General features: G+C 39.3%; 3 protein-coding genes across 9 annotated transcripts in view; 2 read left to right on the top strand and 1 right to left on the bottom strand.

The window, feature by feature from the left end:
- The window catches only part of LOC147046518 (pituitary adenylate cyclase-activating polypeptide type I receptor-like), a 16,531-nt gene extending 7,889 nt beyond the window's left edge, over positions 1–8,642 (top strand). For 2 of the 4 annotated variants that reach the window (XM_085929564.1, XM_085929567.1), the window contains exons 4-15: positions 73–183; positions 259–359; positions 453–550; positions 926–1,058; positions 1,709–1,862; positions 2,411–2,471; positions 2,600–2,669; positions 2,776–2,867; positions 3,301–3,384; positions 4,374–4,503; positions 4,617–4,658; positions 5,018–8,642. In XM_085929564.1, the coding sequence (XP_085785690.1) occupies positions 73–183; positions 259–359; positions 453–550; positions 926–1,058; positions 1,709–1,862; positions 2,411–2,471; positions 2,600–2,669; positions 2,776–2,867; positions 3,301–3,384; positions 4,374–4,503; positions 4,617–4,658; positions 5,018–5,242 (1,301 nt within the window). In that variant the 3' untranslated portion in view covers positions 5,243–8,642. The remainder of the gene's footprint in view (positions 1–72; positions 184–258; positions 360–452; positions 551–925; positions 1,059–1,708; positions 1,863–2,410; positions 2,472–2,599; positions 2,670–2,775; positions 2,868–3,300; positions 3,385–4,373; positions 4,504–4,616; positions 4,659–5,017) is intronic. The other 2 variants (XM_085929565.1, XM_085929568.1) reach the window with 2 other exon arrangements.
- Positions 8,643–9,626: 984 nt separating this feature from the next.
- On the bottom strand, positions 9,627–19,821 carry ghrhra (growth hormone releasing hormone receptor a). Its single transcript, XM_085929676.1, has 13 exons — positions 19,747–19,821; positions 18,600–18,708; positions 13,837–13,944; positions 13,665–13,765; positions 13,495–13,592; positions 13,279–13,411; positions 13,052–13,205; positions 12,478–12,538; positions 12,325–12,394; positions 12,159–12,253; positions 10,908–11,037; positions 10,603–10,644; positions 9,627–10,438 (listed from the first exon to the last, which is right to left on the bottom strand). The coding sequence occupies exons 1-13, from the start codon at positions 19,819–19,821 to the stop codon at positions 10,289–10,291; spliced, it is 1,326 nt and encodes a 441-aa protein (XP_085785802.1). The 3' UTR covers positions 9,627–10,288.
- cfap300 (cilia and flagella associated protein 300) lies at positions 10,960–25,048 on the top strand. Of its 4 annotated transcripts, none has more exons than XM_085929680.1 (9): positions 10,960–11,126; positions 12,493–12,547; positions 23,381–23,441; positions 23,549–23,630; positions 23,836–23,899; positions 23,957–24,114; positions 24,183–24,364; positions 24,501–24,567; positions 24,649–25,048. In XM_085929680.1, exons 2-9 carry the CDS (start codon positions 12,517–12,519, stop codon positions 24,778–24,780), a joined length of 777 nt encoding a protein of 258 aa, XP_085785806.1. In that variant the 5' UTR covers positions 10,960–11,126; positions 12,493–12,516; the 3' UTR covers positions 24,781–25,048. The 4 variants fall into 4 exon arrangements, with proteins under 4 accessions (XP_085785806.1, XP_085785805.1, XP_085785803.1 ...); XM_085929679.1 differs by having other exon boundaries at positions 23,312–23,441; positions 24,183–24,355; XM_085929677.1 differs by having other exon boundaries at positions 23,312–23,441.
- Positions 25,049–25,759: the final 711 nt, after the last annotated feature.

Genomic DNA, 25,759 nt, shown 5'->3' with positions numbered 1-25,759 from the left:
ATCACAAGAGAGCTGTTCCTCATTGCATGTGTGTGTCATGTTGCCGAGCCTCACACATATTCACTCCCACAGCGTGCCCTTGGATGTGGGACAACCTGACCTGCTGGCAGGCTGCCGACGTGGGCGAGGTGGTGGTGGTCAACTGCCCAGAGTTTTTCCATGACCTGATGGGACCGGAGGACGGTGAGCCAAAACACACTCCCCAAGATGTCAGATCCCAAGAGGGGTTTTATTCTCACCTGGATGTTTTCATTGTAGAGATGGGGCGGGTCAGTCGCAACTGCACGGAGGAGGGCTGGTCGGAACCGTACCCTCACTACCTGGATGTGTGCCTCTTCTACGACAACGCTACTAAACCGGTAAGGTTCTCACGTACATGCACTTGAGATAATGTCACAGTCTTGATGTCTTATTATAATTATTATTATTATTATTTTTTTTTCTCCTCATAGGACATGTACTATGCATCAGTCAAGGCCCTGTACACCGTTGGCTACAGTACGTCCCTGGTGTCTCTCACCACTGCCATGGTCATTCTCTGCAGATTCAGGTGAGCATGAGAATATATATATAAATATAATATGCCCGACCTGTTTGGATTTTTTTTTAGGCTGGGGTAAAAAAAAAAAAAATCCTCTGGCCAATTAATCATTTGGGTTTAAATGTGGTAAAGCAGCATGTGGTTCATTCCCCAGGGTTTATTTATTTATCTATAATTTAATTTATAAATAAATAGATGGATAAATAAATGGGGGCCTGTTTAGTTGAAGATAATGCTATAATTCTCTTGTACTCTATATATGGCAACAAATGGATGCAGCTTCTGCCATCTTGTGGAAGAGGCTCCCCCCTCTAATTGTTTGACCTGTCACTACGTTTCTCTGCTATAGATAGATGAACATGAGCTATTTCTCTGCCCATTCAGGAAACTCCACTGCACCAGGAACTTCATCCACATGAACCTTTTTGTGTCGTTCATGCTGAGAGCCATCTCGGTCTTTATCAAAGACGGCGTGCTGTATGCGCAGGAGGACAGCGACCACTGCTTTGTGCACACGGTTAGTCACAGTTTAAATTCTTTATAAAGATTATTTTTAAATTGAATAAGATAGATGTTCACTAAAAAATTATTTAATTTTCAAAATTAGAGTATAATACAATCATTTATTATTTTGTCACCTCCTGTTCTCAAACTGAATTATAAAATATTCAATGCCTCTCACTTATTCTTTATCTTGATTAATTAAAAAAAAAAATCAAACAATCATTCTGATTACAAATGCAAAACAAATGCAAGAAAGACACTCTATGCAGCCATGATGAATGCTGTGTTAATGGCCATGTTGCTGTTAGCCTCAAATTAACATAGCCAGCCGAAATGGCTACTGTGGCAACGGGAGGTGAGCATCCCCTTACCAGAATTGCCTCTGTGGTGCAATGGCTTGACCCTGCTCGGGTCATCCAAGGCGGGGAATGAAGACGAATTGCATTGTCAAGCACCATTGACCCATACACGATATTCATTGAAATTGAAACATCACATAATGTTGTTTTATGTTTTTATAATTAGCAATACATTTTAAAATGAAACACCATTATAAACCACACTGATCTGCTGTACATGTTTTTTTTTAGAATTTGAGAACATTTTTTCAAAGCAAAGCAGATTGATTGACATCTTTCCTGTTGCCTTTGTGTGTTCATGCAGGTGGCGTGCAAAGCGGTGATGGTTTTCTTCCATTACTGTGTCATGTCCAACTACTTCTGGCTTTTCATTGAAGGTCTCTACCTCTTCACTCTGCTGGTGGAGACATTCTTTCCCGAGAGACGATATTTCTACTGGTACACCATCGTCGGATGGGGTAAGTAATTTCTTATCTTTCTTTGAATTGAAATTAAATCAATTTTTAATGGACTGTATTATACTAATTTTAAACACAGTTGCTTTTTTATTTATTTATTAAAGTACTCTTTATTTTCTGTTGCTTTTTTATGCATACTTTCATTGATTATATTGATTAATATTTTAAATGTTTTTATCCAGAAAACAGTCATTGTTATATAAAAATATTTTATTATTTGATTTATATATTTATACATAACACGCTACATTTATTTCAAGATATCTTTTGTGATCAGGGAAAATAGGCTTTATTTAGATAAAAAGTCTTCATAACTCTACTTGAAATCTCAACATTTTGCCCTTCAATCTTGACAAAAATATATTTTTTCCTCTTCTGTTCCAACTGTAACTCACCAACTCTGGCACTAGATAGCGCCACAACACTGCCTATGAATTATATGAAACGTATGCGGAGAAAAAAAATACTGATGGGTGTTGCCACACAGTCTTTAATATATCATATTTTTTTGGTTCAATTTTTATTATTTTTCACCATATTTTTAATAGGAACCCCCACCATTTGTGTGACTGTCTGGGCCGTGCTGAGGCTCCATTTTCACGACACTGGGTAAGTCCAAGCTCTTTATCCATCATTTTATGATCCATACTGCATAAATTGGGGTCAGTTATCACTGTGTAGGCTTTTGTAATATGCAAGTAAAATCAAAGAATTCTTCCTCCTCCCTCTTCCTCTAGCTGCTGGGATACAAATGAGCACACTGCTCTCTGGTGGGTGATCAAAGGACCTGTAGTGGCCTCCATCATGGTATGAAATAAGCCTTTCATGTTGTTGTCTCAAAAAATGTCAGGCTGGCCTGAAGACGTCATGTATAACGAGGCCTTTGCTGTATATTTTTTTCTTTTTTACCCAGATCAATTTTGTTCTCTTTGTGGGAATCATCATCATCCTGGTGCAGAAGCTGCAGTCCCCTGACATCGGGGGCAACGAATCCAGCATTTACCTGTAAGTAAACATATTTCATCCATCAAAGGGGATGCATTTTAGCCTAATAACATAGTTGCCTAAATCATATTTGAGCAATTTTGGAAAATAGCAAATAATACAACATATTCACCAAACAGCGTTCAGTAACCTCATTCACAATTTAGTCTTCAATGACCCCAACATGTTTTGAGGATGCGAGGGGAAGCTTTAAAAATTTGAGATGCAAACCATTAGACGAATACATAAATGCATAGTGTGTGTGTGTGTGTGTGTGTGTATGTGTGTGTGAGTGTGCATGTGTGTGTGCGTGTGTGTGTGCATGTGTGCGTGTGTGTTTGCATCTGCGTGCGTGCGCATGTGTGTGCGCGTGAGTCTGCACAAGTGAGACGATGAGCGTGCCCTTAAAGACGTTGCCTTTGTTGTGCTGTTGTGTTGTCTTTGTGCTGTGTAGCAGCTGTGCTCAGAAATGCTTCAGTGAGCCCTCACAGGCTGTTCAGCATTCGTGCAGGATGTCAGAGTTGTCCACCATCACACTGTAAGTGTGTGTTTGTCAGCGCGTGTGTGTGTGTGTGCGTGTGACTGTGTGTTTGCATGATGTACTTCACATAAGCCAAGGGGCTCGTACACGCTCAGGTGCTCGTCTTGGCCTTGACGTTGTGCGCCTTTTACCTTCTTGTGATGTCTTGGCATTTAAATGATGCTTCAACTACAACCTTTTGGACTCACCCAACGTTTAAAAAAAAAAAAAAAAAAAAAAAAAAAAAAAGCAAATCCTGATCTCAGTGAATGATGTGCTCTCACGAGATTTGTGTATTAAAAAAAAAAAAAGTGAAAAGTGAAGCGCTATACAGAGTTTTCCAAAGACAAATAGTCCACTAGTGTAACATCTTTATTTGTCATGGGTAACGTTTAAGAGTCACTTTTGAATATTCTTTAGTCATGCAGGTGGTAAAAAAAAAAAATGTGTTGTTGCGCAATTAAAAACAAAAAGCTTATTTATTTATTTATTTATTTATTTATTTTCCATAACATGCATTTTTTGCTACATCTAATTTGACCTTTAAATTGTATTTATTTGTTTACTTATTTATTTGTTACAGTTCATGAAATTTTCATGGGATTGTTAAAATTGTATATTCTTTTTGCCATAACAGATTTTTTCATAATCGTCTTCTTGAACACATTGATGTTTTATTTTTTTTAATTCTGAGATTTTTTTCACGACAGTTCGTTTACAAATTTTCGATTTATTGTTTTGTGCACAATCTTACGCTCTAAATTTCTTCAGAATTGCTTTCAATGTGGGTGTGTGTCATTCTGTATTGTCCTTTGTGTGTTTGCCATCATACATGTTCTGTGTTATTTGTTGCGTTATGCTGTGCAAGTTTCAATGTGACCACACACTAGGCGTTGCAATGCCAATAATGAACTCTGTTCATTATTGTGATTGTACAAGTGCACGACGGCACTGAGACATTTCTGACGTTTTGATCCTTTGTGTGTGTGCATGTGTGTATCACGCAGGCGTCTTGCGCGTTCCACTCTCCTGCTCATCCCGCTGTTTGGAATTCACTACACCGTCTTTGCCTTCTCCCCCGAGGACGTCAGTAAGAGGGAGCGTCTGGTCTTCGAGCTGGGCCTCGGATCCTTCCAGGTAAACACACCGTGAATGTCATGACATCAGTCAAACCAAGTTAGGCATATTTTGTCATTGATGTTGAAACAAAAAAAATATCCTAAACTTTCTGTTTGTTTGCCTCCATTCAGGGCTTTGTAGTCGCCGTCCTCTACTGCTTCCTCAACGGGGAGGTAAGATGTGCTCCCTCCCTTAAATCCTTTCTTTCAAGGATGCAGATTTCACTTAATCACAGAACTGCTAAATTACAATAGTCAAGCAGATGTAGAGTCAGTTTTGTAATTTTATTTTTTTTTATTTTGTTTTCTATTATTATATTTGAACATCTGTACTTTGTAATTTATTTTTCTGGTAAATTTTACGCCACTAAAATTAGAGAATGAAATGCATAATTTTTCCTTCAATACCCTTCACCAACTGTCTTGCACCTAGTGGTGCACTCTTAACAGGATAATCAACAGATGGACGGATATTTGACATTGCTAAAAGATGAGTCGATGCCTAAAGTACATGTAAAAATGACGTTGTGAAGTTTCTCCCTGAAGGTGCAGTCAGAGATCAAGAGGAAATGGCGCAGCTGGACGGTGAACCGATACTTTGCTGTGGACCTGAAGCAGCAGAGGCACCCGTCGCTGGCCAGCAGCGGTGTGAACGGCGGGACTCAGCTGTCCATCCTGAGCAAGAGCAGCTCTCAGATCCGCATGTCCAGCCCGCTGGCGGAGAGTGCCAACATCAGCCTGCCTACCTGAACGTTTGACCATGCGACCTCGCCGTCAGCCGCCGCCAGCCGTCTTGAATGAATCCACTCCGGGCGGAAGAGTGGCCCCCTGGCTCATGAGTATTTTTCATTTTTCAGTTCCTCTCAATGATGCCCTTGGAATTTAATTCAAAACAATCCAAGGCGACATACGAAATGTTTACTCCCCCCCCAGCCCCCACACATTTTTTTAAAACTATTTTTAAAGTCATTTTAATTGATTCCAAATTTAATTGATCAAATTTGGCTTTGTGTACGGTGAATATCAATGTGCTTCAAAGTGCCAAAAGAAACAAGCTTTGCCTTGCTTGTGATGCTTACCCCAACTCTAAACCCAAACTTCAACCCTAAGCCAAATCCAATACAAAACCCAAACATGAACCCTAAACCTTATTCCTAAAATACTTGTTGTTTAAATGTTCAATTCAACTTTTCTACAATCAGCCGCAAGTACTGAGTATGTCAAAAGATTCAAAAATAGACTTAAAAAAAAAATTGTGGACTTTGTAAATATTTTTGAGTGTAGACGAGTAGATTTGTCTTATTATTGCGTTTGCATAACAAATATTGTCATGTAATGTTAAAAAAAAAAAAAAAAAAAAAAAAAGGATCTGGAGCCCAAATCTGTAGATCTCATCCCATATTCAAAACAATACTATTGAAGTAGACTTAGTGCCAAAATGACTTTTCTATGAATTATTTGACAGCTACAGTGCAATAGAGCAGTGCCATGATTTTGTATTGACTTAATCTGCAGCTTTACACACGTCGTACAAGGATCTCAAGCTCCTCTTACATCCCTCGCCCACTGTCGTGTGCGTCTACAAAAAGTGCCTCGTGCCTCACTCATTTTTTATTTATTTAAGGACATTGAAAAAAAGCCATTTCCTCCATTGAATGTACAGTGTTGTGCTTTACTCTGTGTGTTATTAGGATTTTTTAATTATTATTATAAGCAGCGGGTATCTTTTTAAGGTCCACTTTTATGAATATTTCAAACAGTTAACAAATATTAATAACAAAATATTTTCATTTAATTATAACTCCTCGTACACACAAACATGTAAACAAATATACGTGTTTCATTTTACGTATACTCACTTCTTTTATTACAACACTAATTTCAAAACATACCCCTGAAGGAAAATAATGTCAAAAGAATTCATCCGTGCCCAAGCCTGTACAGTTTAAAATAAACATCTTCTCACCTGTTATAAAAAACAACAATAACAACAAATTAACCATTTTATAATACAATTTAAATCAAGTAAAATTGCTGTTTATAGACGCCTGACAAACGTGTTTTTATTACGTAGAGTTATTAATGTAATTAATACATGGATATTTAGATGAGCTAAAGTCTCACGGGATTTGTTGAGCTCTCTCATGAGATGACACTTAATGTTTTCAGTGGTTAGGGTTGAATGTCCAAGTTGTACATTGCACATTTTTCGTCTTATCATTTTCATGACAGTATTTTATTTTGAGTGGAAAAAAAATACTGCTGCTTATGTGCACTATAACCAGCTGTCACTCTGAGCCTGAATACAGCTCAGATGGAAACGACCATGTCTCAAAGCTGTTAAATATATGTGTATGCTGTATCAATGCCCATCACCAAGGCGGGGCAGTCATGTTTTTTTTTAAACATTTGTATTGGCTAAAAAAAAAAAACATCAACAAACAAGTGGACATAGCTAATGCAGGATACGAGTAAGCTATTATCAACTCAGCTCAACTTTATTTATATCGCAAGCAATCATCTTCATTTTCACAAACGAGGTTTCATAATTGTTAGCTAGCTGCTAGCTAAGTCCTTGAGAGTTTTATAATTAAAAATAGACCTAAATACAAAAGTATTATTCAATTGTAATATTTAAATTAAATTTAATATTTAAATTAAATTAAATTTAATTAAATTAAAATTAAATAATATTTAATTAATGATATTCAATTTAAGTATTTATTAATAAGTATGTAAAATGTTGTAAGACATTGTCTCATCCACCATCATGTAATATTCATGAACATCAATGTGAAAATGTAAAAATGGAATTTGAAAAATACCCTTTGAATTGCAGGTATTTCAATTTTCAAATAGGAAAATGTGTTTCTTTGGTAGTTGGCGAAGCAAGGCTAAAGGCTAATTTCATAATATTTTTCTCGAATAAAAATGAGCCAAAGGAGGGCATATCCACTGCTTTTACTCATTTGAGCTATTTACAATGTTTTTGTTATGAACCGTGTCTTTAAGGCAACATTTCTGTAAAAATGGACAAGGGTAGCGCCTCCACTTTTAGCATTACCAATTTGTCCTGGTTTTTATTGTATTGCACTGTAAAGACAATGGTGGAACTCCAGGAAGAATAGTGATGGCATCTGCCAAAGCAAATGGAAATCCTAAATGAAATTTCAAGATATGGGCTGGCCTTATGTACAAGGATTTTCGACACAAGAAAACAACAACAACAAAAACATGTTAATAGTGTGATTTTGTTACTGTGCCTTCTGTGAGGTCCCAATATGTATTTTTTTTCTTTTCCCAAAACATACTGTGAACTGCGTGAGGAGTCGAAGCACTTTTTTCTTTTTCTTCAGCATTTAGCTTCACATAATGTGACATTTAGCTTCAAGACTCCAGCTTCGGCTGACTGCACATGGGCTATTTTTGCTTCTATGTGTCAAAGAAAAGAGAGCAAAACAGTTGGACATTTCAGGGAATTTTCAACTACTTGAGCACCAGGTGACAAGCTAGTGCTCTGGCTTGTTAGCTTTCCCCTGAAAACAGCTGTCAATAAAACTTTTTACAAGCACCTCAAAAACTACTGAGCTAATTATAGGGTGAATTAGCATAAATAAAACTAGGCTCATCTCAGCCAGTTTAAGATAAAGTTAGAGTCGTCTTGGGTCTTGGCTATAAAGCAATTGAGAACATTTTTCAATGAATATTAGAAATGTGTACATTTTTTTGTGTTTGACTAACTTGAGTTTAACTAACTTGTTTATTGCCAATGCATTTTTGAATGTACAGTTGTCGCTCAGCTGCTCTTCTATGATGCCTGCTATAAATCTACATGGTGTTCAATCATATATACAGTATTGTCGATTTTATTTTTAGGTTTTTTGTTGTTGTTTTTTTTACCTCTCGACTGAGTCCTAGTGTTGAGATTCCATTTTGATCGCTCAAGTTAGCGAGCGCGTGATAGTAAAATGTGTATGCACGTCTGTGGTGACACACATAAGAAAAGTAAATGTATACTATATATTTAAAAAAAAAAGGATATTTGGTCATCCAGCTTCCTGTAACAATGTGTCGTTAAAAAAAATAAAAAAAAAAGGTGACGTCCGACAGCCATGTTATTGTTGTGTACATTTGAATGCTCAATAAAAATGTGCAAAATTGTTGTAGCTGATTGGTAGTTGTTGCTTATGCAATTTGTTTTAATTCATGTTATATATGTTTTACTTTATATTTTCCATCCATCCATTTTCTGAACCGCTTAGTCCCCACGGGGGTCGCGGGTGTGCTGGAGCCTATTCCAGCCGTCATCGGGCAGCAGGCGGGGGACACCCTGAACTGGTTGTCAGCCAATTGCAGGGCACACAGAGACGAACAACCAACCGCACTCGCACTCACACCTAGGGGCAATTTGGAGTGCTCAATCGGCCGACCAAGCATGTCTTTGGGATGTGGGAGGAAACCCACGCGGGCTCGGGGAGAACATGCAAACTCCACACAGGGAGGGTCGGAGGTGGAATCGAACCCGCACCCTCCTAACTGAGGCGGACGTGCTACCCAGTGTGCCACCGAGCCACCTTACTTTATATTTTATTTTCATATTTTCATTTGATCTGCAATTTTTGAATGCCCTCAACGGTGCTTCTACATAATCCATCCATCCATTTTCTGTACTGCTTTGTCCCCACGGTGGTTGCAGATGTGCTGGAGCCTATCCCAGCTGTCATCGGGCAGTAAGCGGGGGACACCCTGAACTGGTTGCCAACCAATCCAGGGGACACATAGACACAACAACCATTCGCACTCGCACTCACACCTCAGGGCAATTTGGAGTGCTCAATTGGCCTAACAAGCATGTTTTTTGGGATGTGGGAGGAAACCCACACGGGCACGAAGAGAACATGAAAACTCCACACAGGAAGGGTCGGAGGTGAAATCGAACCGGCACCCTCCTAACAGAGGCAGACATGCTAACCAGTGTGCCACCAAGCCGCCCTGCTTCTACATAATAGTAATATTATTGATACACGATGAAGAATTAAATATTTTATCGTTTCAAAATACAAGACTATGAACTATTATTATTCAGACTTTATGCATCTTCTCATTTATTTCTCTGCTCCCCTTTTACATACATGTCCTTCTCTATATCCACAGCAAAAATGGATATACAATATATTTTGTATAAAATTTCATGTAAAATATAGTGACAATGTCTGTGAACTGATACAAAGTGCCTAGTGATACTGTACAGTTAAAAGAGACAGCAAAAGAATTTCCAAACTTGGTTCAAAATGTACTACAAACCCCAGTTTTGATGAAGTGAATGTTGAACATATGAAAAAAAAATCAGTTGGAACAAAATATCTTGTATTTTTAGTGTATTCAATTGAATAGTTGTAAAGGATTTGCAAATCATTTTGTATTTTGTTTTTATTTACAATATACACAACATCCCGACTTCATTGCAATTGGGGTTTGTATAATAAGACACTAGAGTATTGTCATCCTAAATGCTCAGTCTAAGCACAAGGATGTCATTTTTACATTTAGCAACTCACTTAGTCCAAATTAAATAACATGTTGACAAATAGGTACAACATAGAATGTATACAGGACAAAAACCATTAAGACAATTAAATAAAATACAAAAAAACTACAGATGAGGTAATCCATTATGATAAATTATAGGTCCAACATGAACATAGAAATTGGTCAAGGCTCAGTGCAGCACAGTCTAGAATCCACATTCTTGTTCTGACAACCCAAAATATGGATTTAAATGTCCCTTCAGTGTTTGCTTACGGTCATACGGTAGAGATGTTACCAGTGGAAGGGGGCCGCCGAAGACCGCCGCCGCGCGCTCCAACGCTAACCTGACTGATACTTCGCTTGGCTGATGTGGGCTGACTTTGTTTGTGACATTTCCACAGCCACCTCTGCAGCTCCGCCTGCACCTGGGAAGCAAGGGAGGTTCATGCTGTACTGTATTATGAACCACAAAAACACGGCATGAGTGTCAGGCCTGACGTCCACAAAGAAGCCATTCTGTATTTGAGATGATCTTTGCAATGATAATTGACTGCATGCATTATGTTTCCTTGAAAATGCACTCCCTTACCTCTCCATTCATGAAACAGTAAAGCAGAGCAACCACAAAGCCCTGGGGAAAAAGTAACAGACTGGATCTTTAAACCAGATTAAAAGGGCATTCGTAACAGTTTATGTTCACATGGACATTTAAAAATATATATATTATTATGCTCGGGTGCACTGGTTTCATGGACATTGAAAATGTTGATCTGATTCGGACTTTGCGTTCATGCGTCACATTTTTGGGTGGAAAAAAAAGTGGACATGTGCAGATTGTGGTAGTAGGAGAAGTCGGAGCGACTTTTGTGTCAACAAAATACGAGCAGGTGGTACCTGGAAGGATCCCAAGCCCAGTTCGATATAGAGCCGGGCTGCCACGCCCGTATTCTCCGGCAGGAAGGCGAACACGGTGTAGTGCATCCCGAACAGAGGGATGAGGAAGAGCGTGGATTTAGCCAGTCTTCTGCGGAAGATAAACATCCACATGGGAGATGACAAGACAACATCACAGCATCACCGTCATTAAAGGCATCCTTTTGTTTGAAATGTCAGGTGAGATCCAAATGCAAATTTCCAATCAGTGGATTAAATGTCACGCTTTCAAGCAGAAACTCAGTTTTAGTTACAGTAGTTTACTCAGCAGGACCAGAGAACAGAGGGGTCTATTATTATTTTTCTTTATATGTTAGCATATCAAATTCTAGTTTGTTTGCAGTTCGCAGAGAAAGTAGTAACTGATGACAAAGCAAAATGTAAAACCCTTATATATAGTGCTAGCATGTTAGCATTTGATACATTTTGATTGTGAATATGACATTCTCTTTACTGATTGATGCCCAAACATGGGAAAGATGTAACGCTTCTATTAATCGGCCTAAAACGGGGACTCTGATGATTTTCCGTTAGCCATTGTTTGATATTTAGATGTATATACATATAAACTGCATTTTTCACAAACATCTCCCAGACGAGTAAGATTGATCTCTCGCGAGCCTAGATATATCCCGCCTAATATTTGTATTACAAAGATTTTTCTGGCACCTTCTTTGAACAATCCTGGTGGGAGATGAATCTATTTCTGGCACTGTCTGCTATTTTTTACCTCTTAGCATCTAAATTAATTCAGTTGAGTATTATTCAAATAAAAATGTTAGTGTAAAATATACACATCCTGGACTTAACATTTTGGTTAATTTATTAAAAATAAGATAATATAACGTGGAGTTGAATGACTCGTATGAAAATTATATATACTGCATGTGCATTAGGATCATAAGGCATGTAGCATAACACATTTCTCAGCTAAGTCTTCTTAATTAGTTCTACGAAATGGTATAAAGGTAAAAAGCAAAAATGCATTTGAGCATCATTTTTTAGGTTACAATGTTGGCAGAGGTTTTGCCTGAAGTCAGATATCAAAGACTTGATTTTCAAGTCAATTTCAATCAGTGTAAAGTTGAAAGAGACTTGTGTAGATCCTTGCTCGCTCCTCCAGGTTATGACTGCTGCCAGTTTAGAGCCTCCAAGTCAAACGCAATTTTTTCCACATCAAAGACTTTCAATTTGTCATCCTCTGTGACTCACATAAAATGTCCAGTGTCATTGTTTCCGGACATGGCAGAAGATTTGAGCTTCTGGACCAGGATGCGGATCACGTTGATAAAGATGACAATGTTGATCTGTTGGAGATGATGGTTATAAGGCTTCTATTTTGGAATATTTAGATGTGAAACAAACATCAGCAACTCACCAGCAACGTAGCTGTTATCGGTCCTTTGATAATCCACCAAATGCCAACATTGTCCGTGTCATCCCAGCACCTAACCACATGTAGAATAAATCATGATTTGGTTTCTTTTATTTGTTGTGACATGACTAAATGCAACAATTTAGTTTATCATACCCTTTGTCATCGTAGAAGAATCTGCTCAGCACCCAAAGGATGAGAATAGTGGATGGCAGGCCTGCGACAGGTAAGAAAATATGTGGAAGAATATTGTGATTACCATTGAGCCAAATGACATCATTAGTACAATTCTAATATAATAGATTTTGTAAAGTAAAAGAAAATATCCACTGTAAAAACAAACTGTCTGCTTCTGAATCAATAATTAATTTAAAATATAAAACAAAATAATAATGTGAAAATATACACAAATTTAAATGAAATTCTACATCAATTATTTCCTATTTTTAATGGTAATATCACCACTGAACAACTGATGGCTTTTTGTCACACTGTATAATACAACTGGTCTAGCAGTAGCACTGTTGAAAAATGGTGGTCCCCCTCCAGCATAAGTCTCTAACTTATTCTGAAAACAATGCTGATACATAGTGATCTGGGTCAATCATTCCCAACTGCGAATTTAATGAAAAAATACAAGTAGTCCTCCGCTAGTTGCTTCTTCGTCCTTCAGCCCACAAGATAAGGATAGCACCTGACACCTCAATTAACACCAAACAGGCAGACTTACCCCATCCAATCAGGATGTACCACCAAAAGTACTTCCTCTGGGAGACGAAGGTGAGTGCCAGCAGGGTCTGCAGATACATGCCCTCCACCAGCAGCCAAAAGTAATTGGCCAGGATGCTGAACTGGAAGAACGCCACGGCCGATTTGCACGCCGTCTGACGTGAGCAACATGTTAGTCCCTTTCGTTAAAGTCAAGTTCTTCACACACTTGAGTGGGCGAAGGCTCACCGTGGACACAGAACAGTGGTCCAGCGTCTCGTCAGCAAACAGCACCGTGTCTTTGATGAAGACGGCGCTGGCCCTCAGGATGAACGAGGAAAACAAGTTGACGTGGATGTAGTTCCTGGTACATCGAAACTTCCTGAGAGTTCAATGTGAAGTCATTTTAGGAATGAGGAAAAGTAAAACATGGACCAAAGTGAAATCTTCTATATTTATTTTGACCTGAAAGCAGTGAACACCACTATGGCTGTTATGAGGGAGACGAGCGAGGTGGCGTAGCCCACGGTGTACACCTGTCTAAAGGTGGACAGGTAACTAGTCTGCAGCCGGAAAACAAAGAAGCCTTGTTAGTATCTTGTTTGATAAGAATAATGTGCGTGATGACAACCAACCTCTGATTCCGGCCCGTTGTCGTCACTAAAAGCACAAACTTCCTGGTAGGGCGGATAAATGTCTGACCAGCCTTCTGCTGTACAGTTCCTGTAAACCAACCCTTACCATGGGAGAAAAGACAACAATAAAATCATAAGGATCCAGTGTGACCTTTGATCATACCCAACTAACCTTGACCACTGGAGAAATGCTGAAAGATGTCAGAGCACGACACATTGACCACCTGACCTACATCAGCTCTCAACCAGCAGCCAATCTGGTCCCACTCGGTCTGGCATCCTGGAAACAGTCAAGAAAAGCAAATAAATACGTCTAAAACGTTTCCTCCACTTTTCTAACAACTTACTATTTTCTCCTAATATTGCACTATTACTGTACTTCCTCTCTACCAGTCACAAACCTCCAAATATTTTTGTCATTCGTCTTGAGTTCACCAAACAACCTGACACTTTCCATCCGACAATTCTGCTAAAAAGAGTCTTTCCTTCAGTCTCCTTTTCTACAAGAGTCACGCTAGTCTTTTGCTTCCTGTCACAAAAAGGGGGGGGGCAACAATTTTTCCACGGACTGCCTTACGTAACAGTCATCACCCGGGACGAAGACCGAGAAGACAAGGTGAAGGTAAACAAGTTGGAGGAACTTAGCTCTTCAACTCACCCACAGTCCTGGTGATAAGATGACAGAGCATACAGTCAAGTGACCAATATAGAACAATTATTGGGGAGGTGGTGGGTCAATCAAAATGCTCCTGGCTGAAGCGACAGCAAAATAAATGTCAAATGCAAGGAGAAAATAAATGCTGTAACCAGTAATGCAATAACCTGTCTTGCTCCTTCCTAAAATTGTCCTATATAATTATTTCTGTCCATCTGCATGTAAAAGTGACGTCACCTCAATGAGTGATCTGAAGCGGACGATAGTGCGCACGGAAGCCAGCCGGCTCCGAGGCTTCCTGTCACAAAGAACACGTCAGGGATGTAAAAATATTTTAGATTTAAGGTAACATTTGGTGGGTATGTGTGTATGTAAATATGTCATCTCAGTGAGGCAAAATGAATTGAGCTGCACACACTAGCCACTTTTTATGATGCACTCTTTTATTGCCCCATCAAGCAGGCAATGTATTCAATAGCGTGGGTTGCTTTGTGTGGAATATTTCTGATACATCAACCTAGATTTTTTTTTTTAAGGATGATGGGGAGCTAGTTCTGATCTTGGGGTTCCCATCCACTTTGCATAAGAATCTTCACCTAGATTATGTACACATAGATATTTATTCATAACAATGCTTGGCTTGACTTGAGCGGTGTGCGCTAACATGATGTGGATATTTCTGTAATATAAGTATCATATTTATTTTATGTTGTCATTCATTTGTTTTGATATGTATTACATAATGAAATTCAATTAATTTACCAGTTACATATATTGCATGTACTGTGTGTACTGTGCGTGGCCAATGGGTGATTTTAAAAATATATTTAAGATGATATTATTTTCAATCAATTCCGCATGCATTACTAATAACAATAATAATGGCTGCATCGCATTTAAATCATTACGATGGTTCACTGGTTTACTGGGTCAGTAAAATGAAGTTGAGTGATGGTCACAAACTCATAGTATATGGGAATTATTGTGCTGCGTGAATGCACGAGGCTGCTTAGTACAATTCATTAGGAGTCAATTGCAACCATAGGAAATTAAATAGCATTAATGCTAATGACTGGTATGGGAATATTTCCAGTTTCTTGTCCATTATGTGTCTTCTAAATAATAACTATCAACCAAAAGTTTAGTTGTATTTGCTTTTATATCATAAAGCGGCTCTTAACACACGCATTAGTTACTAAAAATCATATTGATCAATTATATTCTAAACACAATGTAGCAATACATGTAGATAAACAATATGACAATATTCACTTCTTTGCAAAAATTGACTCATATTACTGCAGCTTAGTGAGTCAGTTGTAAAACTCTTCTTCAGGTGTATCTCGGTGACTATATTACACTGCCTCCTAGTGGCCGCAATGTCAGAAATCATGATGTACGGTTTCGTTTTTTTACATTTAATTATTATTAATGTATGTTTTTATGAAGTTCAATTATATCGATTGCTAATATGTGTTATTAAAGAAAACCTATTCCAAGTGGATTCACTTTACATTATTTCCCACAGGATTGCTTTTAATTAGTGCCACTTAACAATTTATGTTTGACTTTGGATGTTCCAGTGTACTGTTAATGAATTGACCTTTTAAAATCAATAAGGTTTTTGCCTTGACAATTGTTCTGAGCTGCAGTTAACAAAGAAGTTCAAGCAGGTTTTATTAGTCGCTTTCCAAACAAATAGCAGCGCAGTTCATTCGCAAATTGAAGTGCTTTTAGATAGTAGAACAATTCCCATGTGGGATTGACTTTGTGCTGGCTTCGGAAGCTCAAAGTCAGACAGATTTTCATTTTTAACCGACAGTAGAAAGAAAGAAGAAGCGTATAATGTAACATTTGCCCTCATTTATCAATACCCTACATGAATTATGGAAAGGTGTGGTTTTACCACGGTCAACATCTTTGTGTTGAGGCATAATCACAAGAGGTGATGGGTAGGAGGATGCACATGTCGCATCACCCCCCACACACTCCATTTTGAGGCCAACAAACAGTGCAAAAAAAAAAACTCTCACAAGAAGAAGAAAAAAAGAGGAACAAGCCCAATGCCTTTCCTGCCCTTTTGTGTTCGAAAGATGGATTTAAAAGAAATGTTGTGACACTTGAATGTCACCTTATTTAGGATTAGCCGCACTCTTTTGGAATTGCTTTGGACGCCCAGGGGAGAGCATGCTGATGACGATGATGACTGTGGATAGCGCCATGGCAGCAGGAAGGCATTTACTATTATTATATATTATTATTATTATTATTATATTTATTTCTGCAGCTCAGTGTCGCACTGGGTAGCACGTCTGCCTCACAGTTAAGAAGGTGCGGGTTCGATTCCACCTCCGGCCCTCCCTGTGTGGAGTTTGCATGTTCTCCCCGAGCCTGCGTGGGTTTTCTCCTGGCACTCCGGTTTCCTCCCACAACCCAAAAAGATGCTTGGTAGGCCGATTGAGAACTCCAAATTGTCCCGAGGTGTGAGTGCGAGTGCGGATGGTTGTTCGTCTCTGTGTGCCCTGTAATTGGCTGACAACCAGTTCAGGGTGTCCCCCGCCTGCTGCCCGATGACGGCTGGAATAGGCTCCAGCACGACCTCGACCCTCGTGGGGGCAAAGTGGTTCAGAAAATGGACGAATGGATACCTTAATTTTCGGACTATAAGTCGTGTTTTTTGTCATAGTTTGGGTGGGGGTGGCGACTTATACTCAGGAGCGACTTATATGTGATTTTTTTTCACAAATTTTCAAAATTCAAAAATTCCACGATGTAGTGAAACCGCGATAAACGAACCGCGATGATTACTGTCATTTGAACTGCAAGTGACGTCAACCGTGCCGCGCGGCGGTTGTTTACATAAAGGCCAAAGGATTCGATCACGGGATGACGAAGATGACGAAGGGCCCCACGTACTACCGGCATCATTAGCGGCTTTGTTTGTAAGTGACACGGAGGACGAAGAGTTTGAAGGATTTAATGATTTGGAGTGACACAGAAGGTTTGAAAACCTATTATGGCTTTTACGCACGCCCGATCCTTCTCGACGGGAGCTCTCTTTCACCTCCGTGGATGGAAGTCGGGGGCCGGCGCTCGGCCGGGTGGCTGTCCGGGGACGGTGGATGGGGCTCGGACATGGCTTTTACGCACGCCCGGCTCTATTCTATGGAGCTCTCTTCCACCTCCGTGGCTGGAAGTTCAGTAGTTGTTGACTCGTTGAACTCTTGTTTTGTTCAATAAAGAGCCGTTTACCAAACCCACCTCTTTCCTGGTACTTTGTTAACGCTACAATATAGTTATATACTGGATCTCTGCAGCGCACGCGCGGCGTTGTTGACATAAAGAACGAGGAATTTGATCGATGGATTTAATGATTTGGAGTGACACAGATGGTTTGATAATATTGTTGTAATATGATAGTTCTTTGAAATATACTTTATATATTGTTAAATGGGTCTGTGGAATAATTGGAAATGCAACTTACAACGGGTCCGACGTCAGCATATGCGGCGCATACGCGGCATTGTTTACATAAAGCACGATCGATGAATTTAATGAATTGGAGTGACACAGATGGTTTGATAAACGTGTTATTTATGTAATACTTACTTGAATAATTCTGAATGTTACGTCAGGCCCGTTCTCAGCTCCTCGTTTGTGTATATGTCACGTTAGCATACCGTATCGTTTAGCCTGTTGTTGCTGGTTCATGTCTGTTTTTGGTATTGGATTTTGACAAATAAATTTGCCCCAAAAGTGCGACTTATACTCTTATAATACGACTTATAAGTGTGACTTATATATGTTTTTTTTCACTTTATTGTGCATTTTATGGCTGGTGCGACTTATACTCCGAAGGGACTTATAGTCCGAAAATTACGGTATTTTTTTTCTAGCGTTTACTCGAAGAAAAAAAAAAGAAACCACATGCCCATCTTAAACTTGACAGTGATTATTACCTCAATGATTCAGCGAATGCTTGAGAGAAAGGAAAATGCTGTGGTCAGATGTTTTCTGGTGATCTGCCGTGTTTGAAGGATGAAAAAATGATGAGTATGAGCCAAATAACACAAGGCAGATTTTCGCTGCACCTTGGAGAACACAAAGGCCAGCGGGATGTCGAATACCGCATTTAGATCACTTTAGTGTCAAATCGCTCAAGTGTGTTCATTCTGTGATCAAGTGGTGATAAAAAGCTTGTTGTGGCATCCCGACTGGGAGAGGAAAGTTGCATGTATGTTTTTTTTTGCATGCAAAGGATCATCAGCAAAGTCACCCACCGCCGCGCGCCGTCTGGTTCTCGACTTCTCTCCTCCTTGCCAGGCTGCAGGTCTCGCCGGCCCTCAGGTGCTGAGCAATGATGGCGCAGTCCGGGTGAATGGCTTTCACCTGAAAACATGACAAAATAGTGCCGCATACTCACAGACATCACAAATGGCTGCTAATATGCTCATGGGGGCAAGAATGTGTCAAGTGACATCATCACTCGTCTTTCTTGTTGTGTCGAAAGCAATTGTTACAGTGGCAATATCCCACCTTTGTACACAATGGCGGCGCTAGAGGGTGGGCCGCAGGAGCACTGGACCCCTTGAAATATGCTTGGACCCTAGGTCTTGACTTTGGGGCTATTTTCCAATTTTTCCAGAAATATTTTCACCATTTCCACTTATTCCCAATAGAAAACATGTATTGATTCTCTAACAGTGTTTGAAGAATTTATGAGTTTTTTAAAAAAGATTTTGTTTTGTGGACACCCTGAGATAGCTCCCCCCCCATTGTCCCTCCAAGGGAAAAAAAAATCCTAGCTCTGCCAGTGTCCGTACAAAAGGCATCTTGAGTTAAATTGTCTATAATAGTTAATAATACAATATTTCCCTTCTGTCGTGACCTTGGTAAACTACAGTACATCTCTATTGTGACATCATCTAATGATTTGATTGCAGGATGCCTTGTACCCAGTCACGGCAATGTCCTGTATTTACAGTACTTGAGTCCGTATAAATGGCACAATCAAAATTCCGGACCTTTTGTTACGGCTTTTTGTAACATGACAATTGAGCGTGATCTCTTTCTTTTGTCTTGTAGTTGAAGTATTTTACATGATTGTTGTGTATCCATTCTCAAGTGTATGCACGGAAATTTTTTCTTATGCCACAATTCTGCAGAATCCCTGGAAGGCTCAATAGTTGTCAAGAATCACAACAGTCAACTTCATGAACAAAATTGTCCATCACTTTAAATATAAATTTAAGTTGTTAAATATGAAGATGATTGCAGTCATTATCAAAACTATCAGGCAGCGGTTATTATTTTTGTACATGACTGGATGAAGCACTAATTAGTGCCACGAGGCTAATGAGAAAATATGCTAAGAAATAATAATTCATCAATATTAAGTCTACAAATTAGAGATTCAATGACACTCACCGTGGGGACACAAAGACTAATGAAAAGCAAGAATCTCTCCTGATGTTTGGAAAATATTTCCTTATTGGGCCTCATTGTAGCGGTGATGATGGCGACAATTCCAGAAGATTTGACTTCCGTGTGTGTGCAGCCCCGCTATGAAATATGAACTGTGTCAACCTAAAATAGATGACTGCCAGATGCAAACTTGAGTCTCTCCTCTTCACTCCCTCTCTTTTGCACTAGCAGCCCTCAATCTCTCTCTCTTCCTCTCTCTGAGAATCAGGTGGAGGCACATCTCAGGAGAGGCATATAAGACTGCACGGTCCATTTAAAGACACGACGCGCCTTCTCGCCGCTAATGGGAGGCAATCGGTCACTCGTTAATGAATGTCAGCGAGCGGCGGCAGAGGCGTGGACGTCCCGGACAAATGCGTGCGTGCGCATGAGCAAATCGGCTTGATTTGATTGGGCAGACGGCTAACTGAATTACGTTCATTTAAAAAGTCTGTCTCTCTCTATGGAATCCTGCAAATGTTCCGTGATCATTAGGCCATGGCTTTGCGTCACTTGGCTTTTTTAGCGTCATTAATTTGTTGATTATAAAATTTGTAGTTGAGAGAGGCATGTTAAGTGGATGACCCAGCTAGTCAGTGTGATGTGGTTTAGTCTTACTTCCATCAAATTGAAAAAGTTTCTTATTCAGTTTGAGGAGGCGTTTAGTTGTCATAAGAGGATAGGCAACCTACCGAAATACCTATTTGTGTGTGCAGCCCCGCTATGAAATATGAACTGTGTCAACCTAAAATAGATGACTGCAAGATGCAAACTTGAGGCTCTCCTCTTCACTCTCTCTCTTTTGCACTAGCAGCCCTCAATATAACCACAATTGCGTTTTTTCACCTTCGTAATATTGCTAAGATACGCCCAATCCCCTCGACCGGTGATGCGGAAATTATTATACATGCGTTTATCACGTCACGCCTGGACTACTGTCATGCATTATTCTCTGGTCTTCCCAAGTCCAGCATCAAAAGTCTACAGTTAGTACAAAATGCTGCTGCAAGGCTGCTCTCATGGCCAAGAAAATTTGATCACATTACCCCAATATAAGCCAACTTACACTGGCTCCCGGGCCATTTAAGATGTGACTTCAAGGTTCTTCTATTAACCTATAAATCATTGCATGGCTTAGCGCCTTCATATCTCGTCGACCTAGTTGTTCCTTATGTTCCGTCTCCTAACCTTCGTTCGGAAAACGCTAGTCTTTATTGACACCGAGGGCCAAGAAAATGTCTGCAGGGTCTAGAGCATTTTCTATGAGGGCTCCAGAGCTCTGGAATGCCCTACCAATGGATATTAGAACTGCTACCTCAGTAGAAGCATTTAAGACACGTTTAAAGACATATTTCTATGATATGGCCTTTAATTAACCTGTAGTTGGCCGATTCAGCTGGAGTTTGTTTTTGCCCCCTCTCCCCGACCCCACTACCCCCCACCCCTCCCTGGCTGGGGAGATGGTTAGGTGACTCCCAAGATGACAGCGGCTATCTAGATTCTCGTGGACCAATTCAGGATGAGGGAACTGCAGCGGATTACCCTCCTTGAAGACACTGCCAGGACGATCGAGGGCTCCTCCGACGGCTTTGGCCTGGACATCCACTTTTTGATTTCCATATTATGTATTTTATGTGCCCTCTTTGCATTCATTGCGGCCTGGTGATCCTGAAAGGGGAATCCTTCCATCTGTGGTCCCTTCTCAAGGTTTCTCATTTTTCCCCTGGTAGGGTTTTTTTGAGTTTTTCCTTGCCCTTTTGGGAGCTCAAGATCAGGGGATGCTTTGAGAATAATTGTCAATTGTTTGTCTATGTGAAGTCCTTTGAGACTGCTTGTGATTTAGGGCTATACAAATAAACTTGACTTGACTATTTGTATGATGTAAGTATTGTAAGCCTAAACTACAACTTAAATCTCATAAATAAATAGCTAAAGCAATCAAATATATATATATATATATATATATATATATATATATATATATATATATATATATATATATATATATATATATATATATATATATATATATATATATATATATATATATATATATATATATATATATATATATATATATATATTCTCAATATCATCAAACTGTAAAATCAAGTCTGGGCTTTTCTTTTTATTGCTTTGAACTTGGCCTGTGCTTTGGGAGTCCATAAAATGTAAAATTTCATATTGTTTTAAATCAGGGAGGCGTTGTCTTATGTGGATGAATCACCAGGCGAAACTCTTCTCAGCGTGAGACAGCAACGTACAGCAGGTTGCATGCGTGATGATGACGCTAGGTTACAAGAACATGACATTAATTAGCCCTTAGCCGACTCCCCGTAATGACTTACTGAAAAACCGAGGTCACCTTGTGATTAGAGAGAGAGTCGCTCAAAACTCCTGACTGTTATTATGTCAATTATTTTCAACATGGAAGATGAATTGTGTTGTCAAACCAACACATTTAAAGCACCACACAGGAGTAAAGCCAGGACTAGCGCGCAACATAATGTGATAGCTAATGCTGCATGATTGAAGGCCCCTACATTTGCAGGAGACGCACATAAATGCATCGCTGCTATTGTCACCGCCCCTACCAGATCCATGTAAATAACTTTAAGGGTTTTAAATGTAAAAATGTCATCTTCGGAAGAAGCCAAGGCAGTCTATCGTGGCATACGCAATAATAAAAGTGTCACTCAAACTGTCAAAAAAAAGTTTGGCTTGCACATTAAATGCTTTCAATAATGCTGGTTCAGTGACTTGGAGAAATATGCTTCAATTTATGCCAGCCAAGCACAACGTTGTTTAGTGTTTATTACCTCTACCAAGGACGTTGTGGAATGCATCAGTGTAGGTTATTTATTTGGAAGTTGTTTTTTTTTTAAATGTATTCATTTCATTGATCTGTTTCCCTTAAAAATGAGATATAATCAATTATAATCTGACAGGGTGATGATTTTACATTTGCTATGATAACTAATTAAATATAAATAAATTCACACAAAAATACGTTAGCTTATATTTAAAATATTAATTTATAAAATTGTATCAATATAAACCTATACAAAATTAAGACAATTTTTATGCCATACTTTTATATTAATTTCTTTAAATTTCAGGGTTTTGTCCATTTTCTTTAAAAAATATGATGAATTTTTAAAATCTACATAAATGTATATTATTTTGATGAAGAACAACAAATAACAGAAGCATTTATTTAAAAAAAGGAGAAAAAAGAAAACATCTAAACAAATCCCATTGATATAGTTTATAGTCCAAATTTGGTCGGAATCTACCTAAAGATGACAACATAAACATGTTTTGTCATTTCATTTATAAAATAAAAGCATTTGTTATGTCAACTTTACAATGTTGTTTTTGTTTTAGCTACGGTCGATTCTTCTAGAAAAAACAAAATTGTGACAATAGACGTCTGTGCGTCCGTTGTCTAGGCAACACCAAGGCTTGTATGAGCACACTCGTCTCTGAAGCCTTCGCTCCTCTCACTTTAGTTTTTTTTTCTTCTCAGCTTTGGTAGCACAACAAGCTATGTCCGGAGATAATAACGACCTTGAACGAACTTTTTCCTTCCGTTCAGTGCCATCCAGGAAGTTTTCGTTCCTGGAGGAAAAGGAGACCGTATCTCTGTTGATGAAATGGTAAACTCTGAGATAAACTGTCTAAAACCATTTGTAAATATGCTGTTTTGTCGCCATCTGGCGGTGTCATAATGTAATTATAGTTTTATTTCTTTATTTATGTCCAGGTCTATGCTCGGAAGACTCTCGGCACAGACGTTCAGCTTTGACCAGAAGTTTCACCTTTACGATAGCGACAGGTTTGCCCTGGTATGACGTGACGTCACTCCGGCAAGTCAACTGAGAAAAAATATATAATTGTGGCCACTTTATTTATTCCTGATCATTATCTTTAGAGTTTTATTATACTGTTATTGTAGTTTTACAAAATCATGGAAAAGGGTTTTGATTGTTTATCTTGGTGTAATAGTGCATGCTATAATATTTGTACGTGTCGCCATCACTCTCCATGCAGTGCTTCTTCACAGACGCTAGCGTGCTCTCCAGTGTGAAAATGATCGACGGCTGGCAGCCTCTCGGTATGTCCTGTCATGCCATAGTAGGTCATTCGGGTCTAACTTTCCTTTTCTTCACAGACAGACCAGTAGCATCAGTGGACGTGGAGGTGGTACCATGCACCAAGGTCTCCATGGACCTTTTTGACCCCATCTACACTTGCGGCATCATGGCATCCTCTGGGCACATCGCTAGATGCTTCCACGAAGTCTACCCGGACTATGACAAACTCAGAGAAGTGAGACTTTCTTTTTGTTTCACCACTTGGTTCGTTTCCCCTCCAAACAAATGTTTGTGCCTGTGCAGATGCTGCAGGATAAAGACTCAGAGAACTACCATGTATTGGGGAGCGCCGAGCGAGCGGAGTTTCTGTTTCGCCTCTTCAAATACCTTTGTCTCGGTGGAGAGCTGAACCAATATGAAGACACGATCGAGCCTTACATCAATGTTACCAAAAAAATGTACAAAGAGCTCATCAGGTACAAAAGGTCCAATATGAATATTATTTTTTTCTCTTAATAAAAGCATCTGTTTCAGGCTCTAAATTTTAGTAAGAAAATACAACTTACTGACAGTTTACCGTGGCACAGAGATAAGAACTATTGTTTATTGTTTTTCTTGCAGTGTTCAAAAGGATCCGGAAACAAAAAGGATTGCCGTAGTCTCCATGGTGCTCAAAGTCCATGTCATTGTACGTCTATGATTTACTTGTTTTGATGTTGACTGAAATGGCCACCAAGTTCGAATTATCTACTCTGTCTCCCCCCTGTAGGATGAGTCGGGGCAGTGTTACCCCGGCGGCCGTGACGAGGAGCAGACCTTTGCCTACCTCATTGTGGACCCCTTCAAACGTCAAGTGACACTACTCTGCCACTCTTATGGTGTTGGAACCGTGTCACTTTAATGCTGTAAATTATATTGGAATACATGAATCAATTCAAATGCTGAGCACGCAGCTCTCTGTCTCTGTCTCTGTCTCTGTCTCTGTCTCTGTCTCTGTCTCTCTCTCTCTCTCTCTCTCTCTCTCTCTCTCTCTCTCTCTCTCTCTCTCTCTCTCTCTCTCTCTCTCTCTCTCTCTCTCTCTCTTCTCTCTCTGTTTTTATATGCAACAATATAAAAACCCAACTCTTTCACGTTGTCATCAACGTGTTAAGTAGAGAAATAAAGTGCAGTGATGCATTGTGTAATATGTGTGATTGTCTTGACATAAACATCTAATCAACATCTAATCAACATAAATCTAAGAAAAAAAAATCCTGGTTTAGACGCGTACCAGAAATATTACTGTAGTTTTAATATGGGACAAAAGAGCTAAACGAAGGTGGAGTACAGTATGTACTACTTTCTTTCTGGCATGAATCTGATTGCAAATACTTACGTCAAAAAGAGGGCGCATACATTGTAAATACCTTTTCTCAAAGCATTATGGGGAAGGTAGTCTTTCACAAAATGGATCATACCATAGTTTTATCGTAAATAGTAATGAAAATGACATGCGTCTTTTATATTCAACGTATGTATATTAATACGTTTTAAATAATGCATTAAATTTAGTATGAAGATTTAAAAGAGTTATTAATTGATAATTTAGGAAAAACTCCAAAGTGGTCAACCCCTCCGCGTTGACAAATAAAGACGTCCGCTCCACTGTGTCGCTCTTTTCCGGTCGGATTACAGCCGAAGTAGCACGCAAATCGACAGCACAAGACTTGAAACGTCAAATAAAACAAGTAAGTGGGGATGCTTGCCTACACCCTTAACTTGAACAGACCCATACGGTTTCGAAAGTGAGCGACTGTGTGACATTTCCCCTCGTGGAAACGCCACGTGTTCAGTCGCCGTTCGAGTTTGCAGCTGTCAAAAACTTCAACGGAGTTGTGGCA

The sequence above is a fragment of the Syngnathus leptorhynchus genome, chromosome 14 (genome assembly GCF_054491065.1).
Source record: "Syngnathus leptorhynchus isolate UIUO chromosome 14, UIUO_Slep, whole genome shotgun sequence".
In the NCBI taxonomy this organism is placed as follows: domain Eukaryota; kingdom Metazoa; phylum Chordata; class Actinopteri; order Syngnathiformes; family Syngnathidae; genus Syngnathus; species Syngnathus leptorhynchus.
This window is presented reverse-complemented; position numbering and strand designations above follow the sequence as displayed.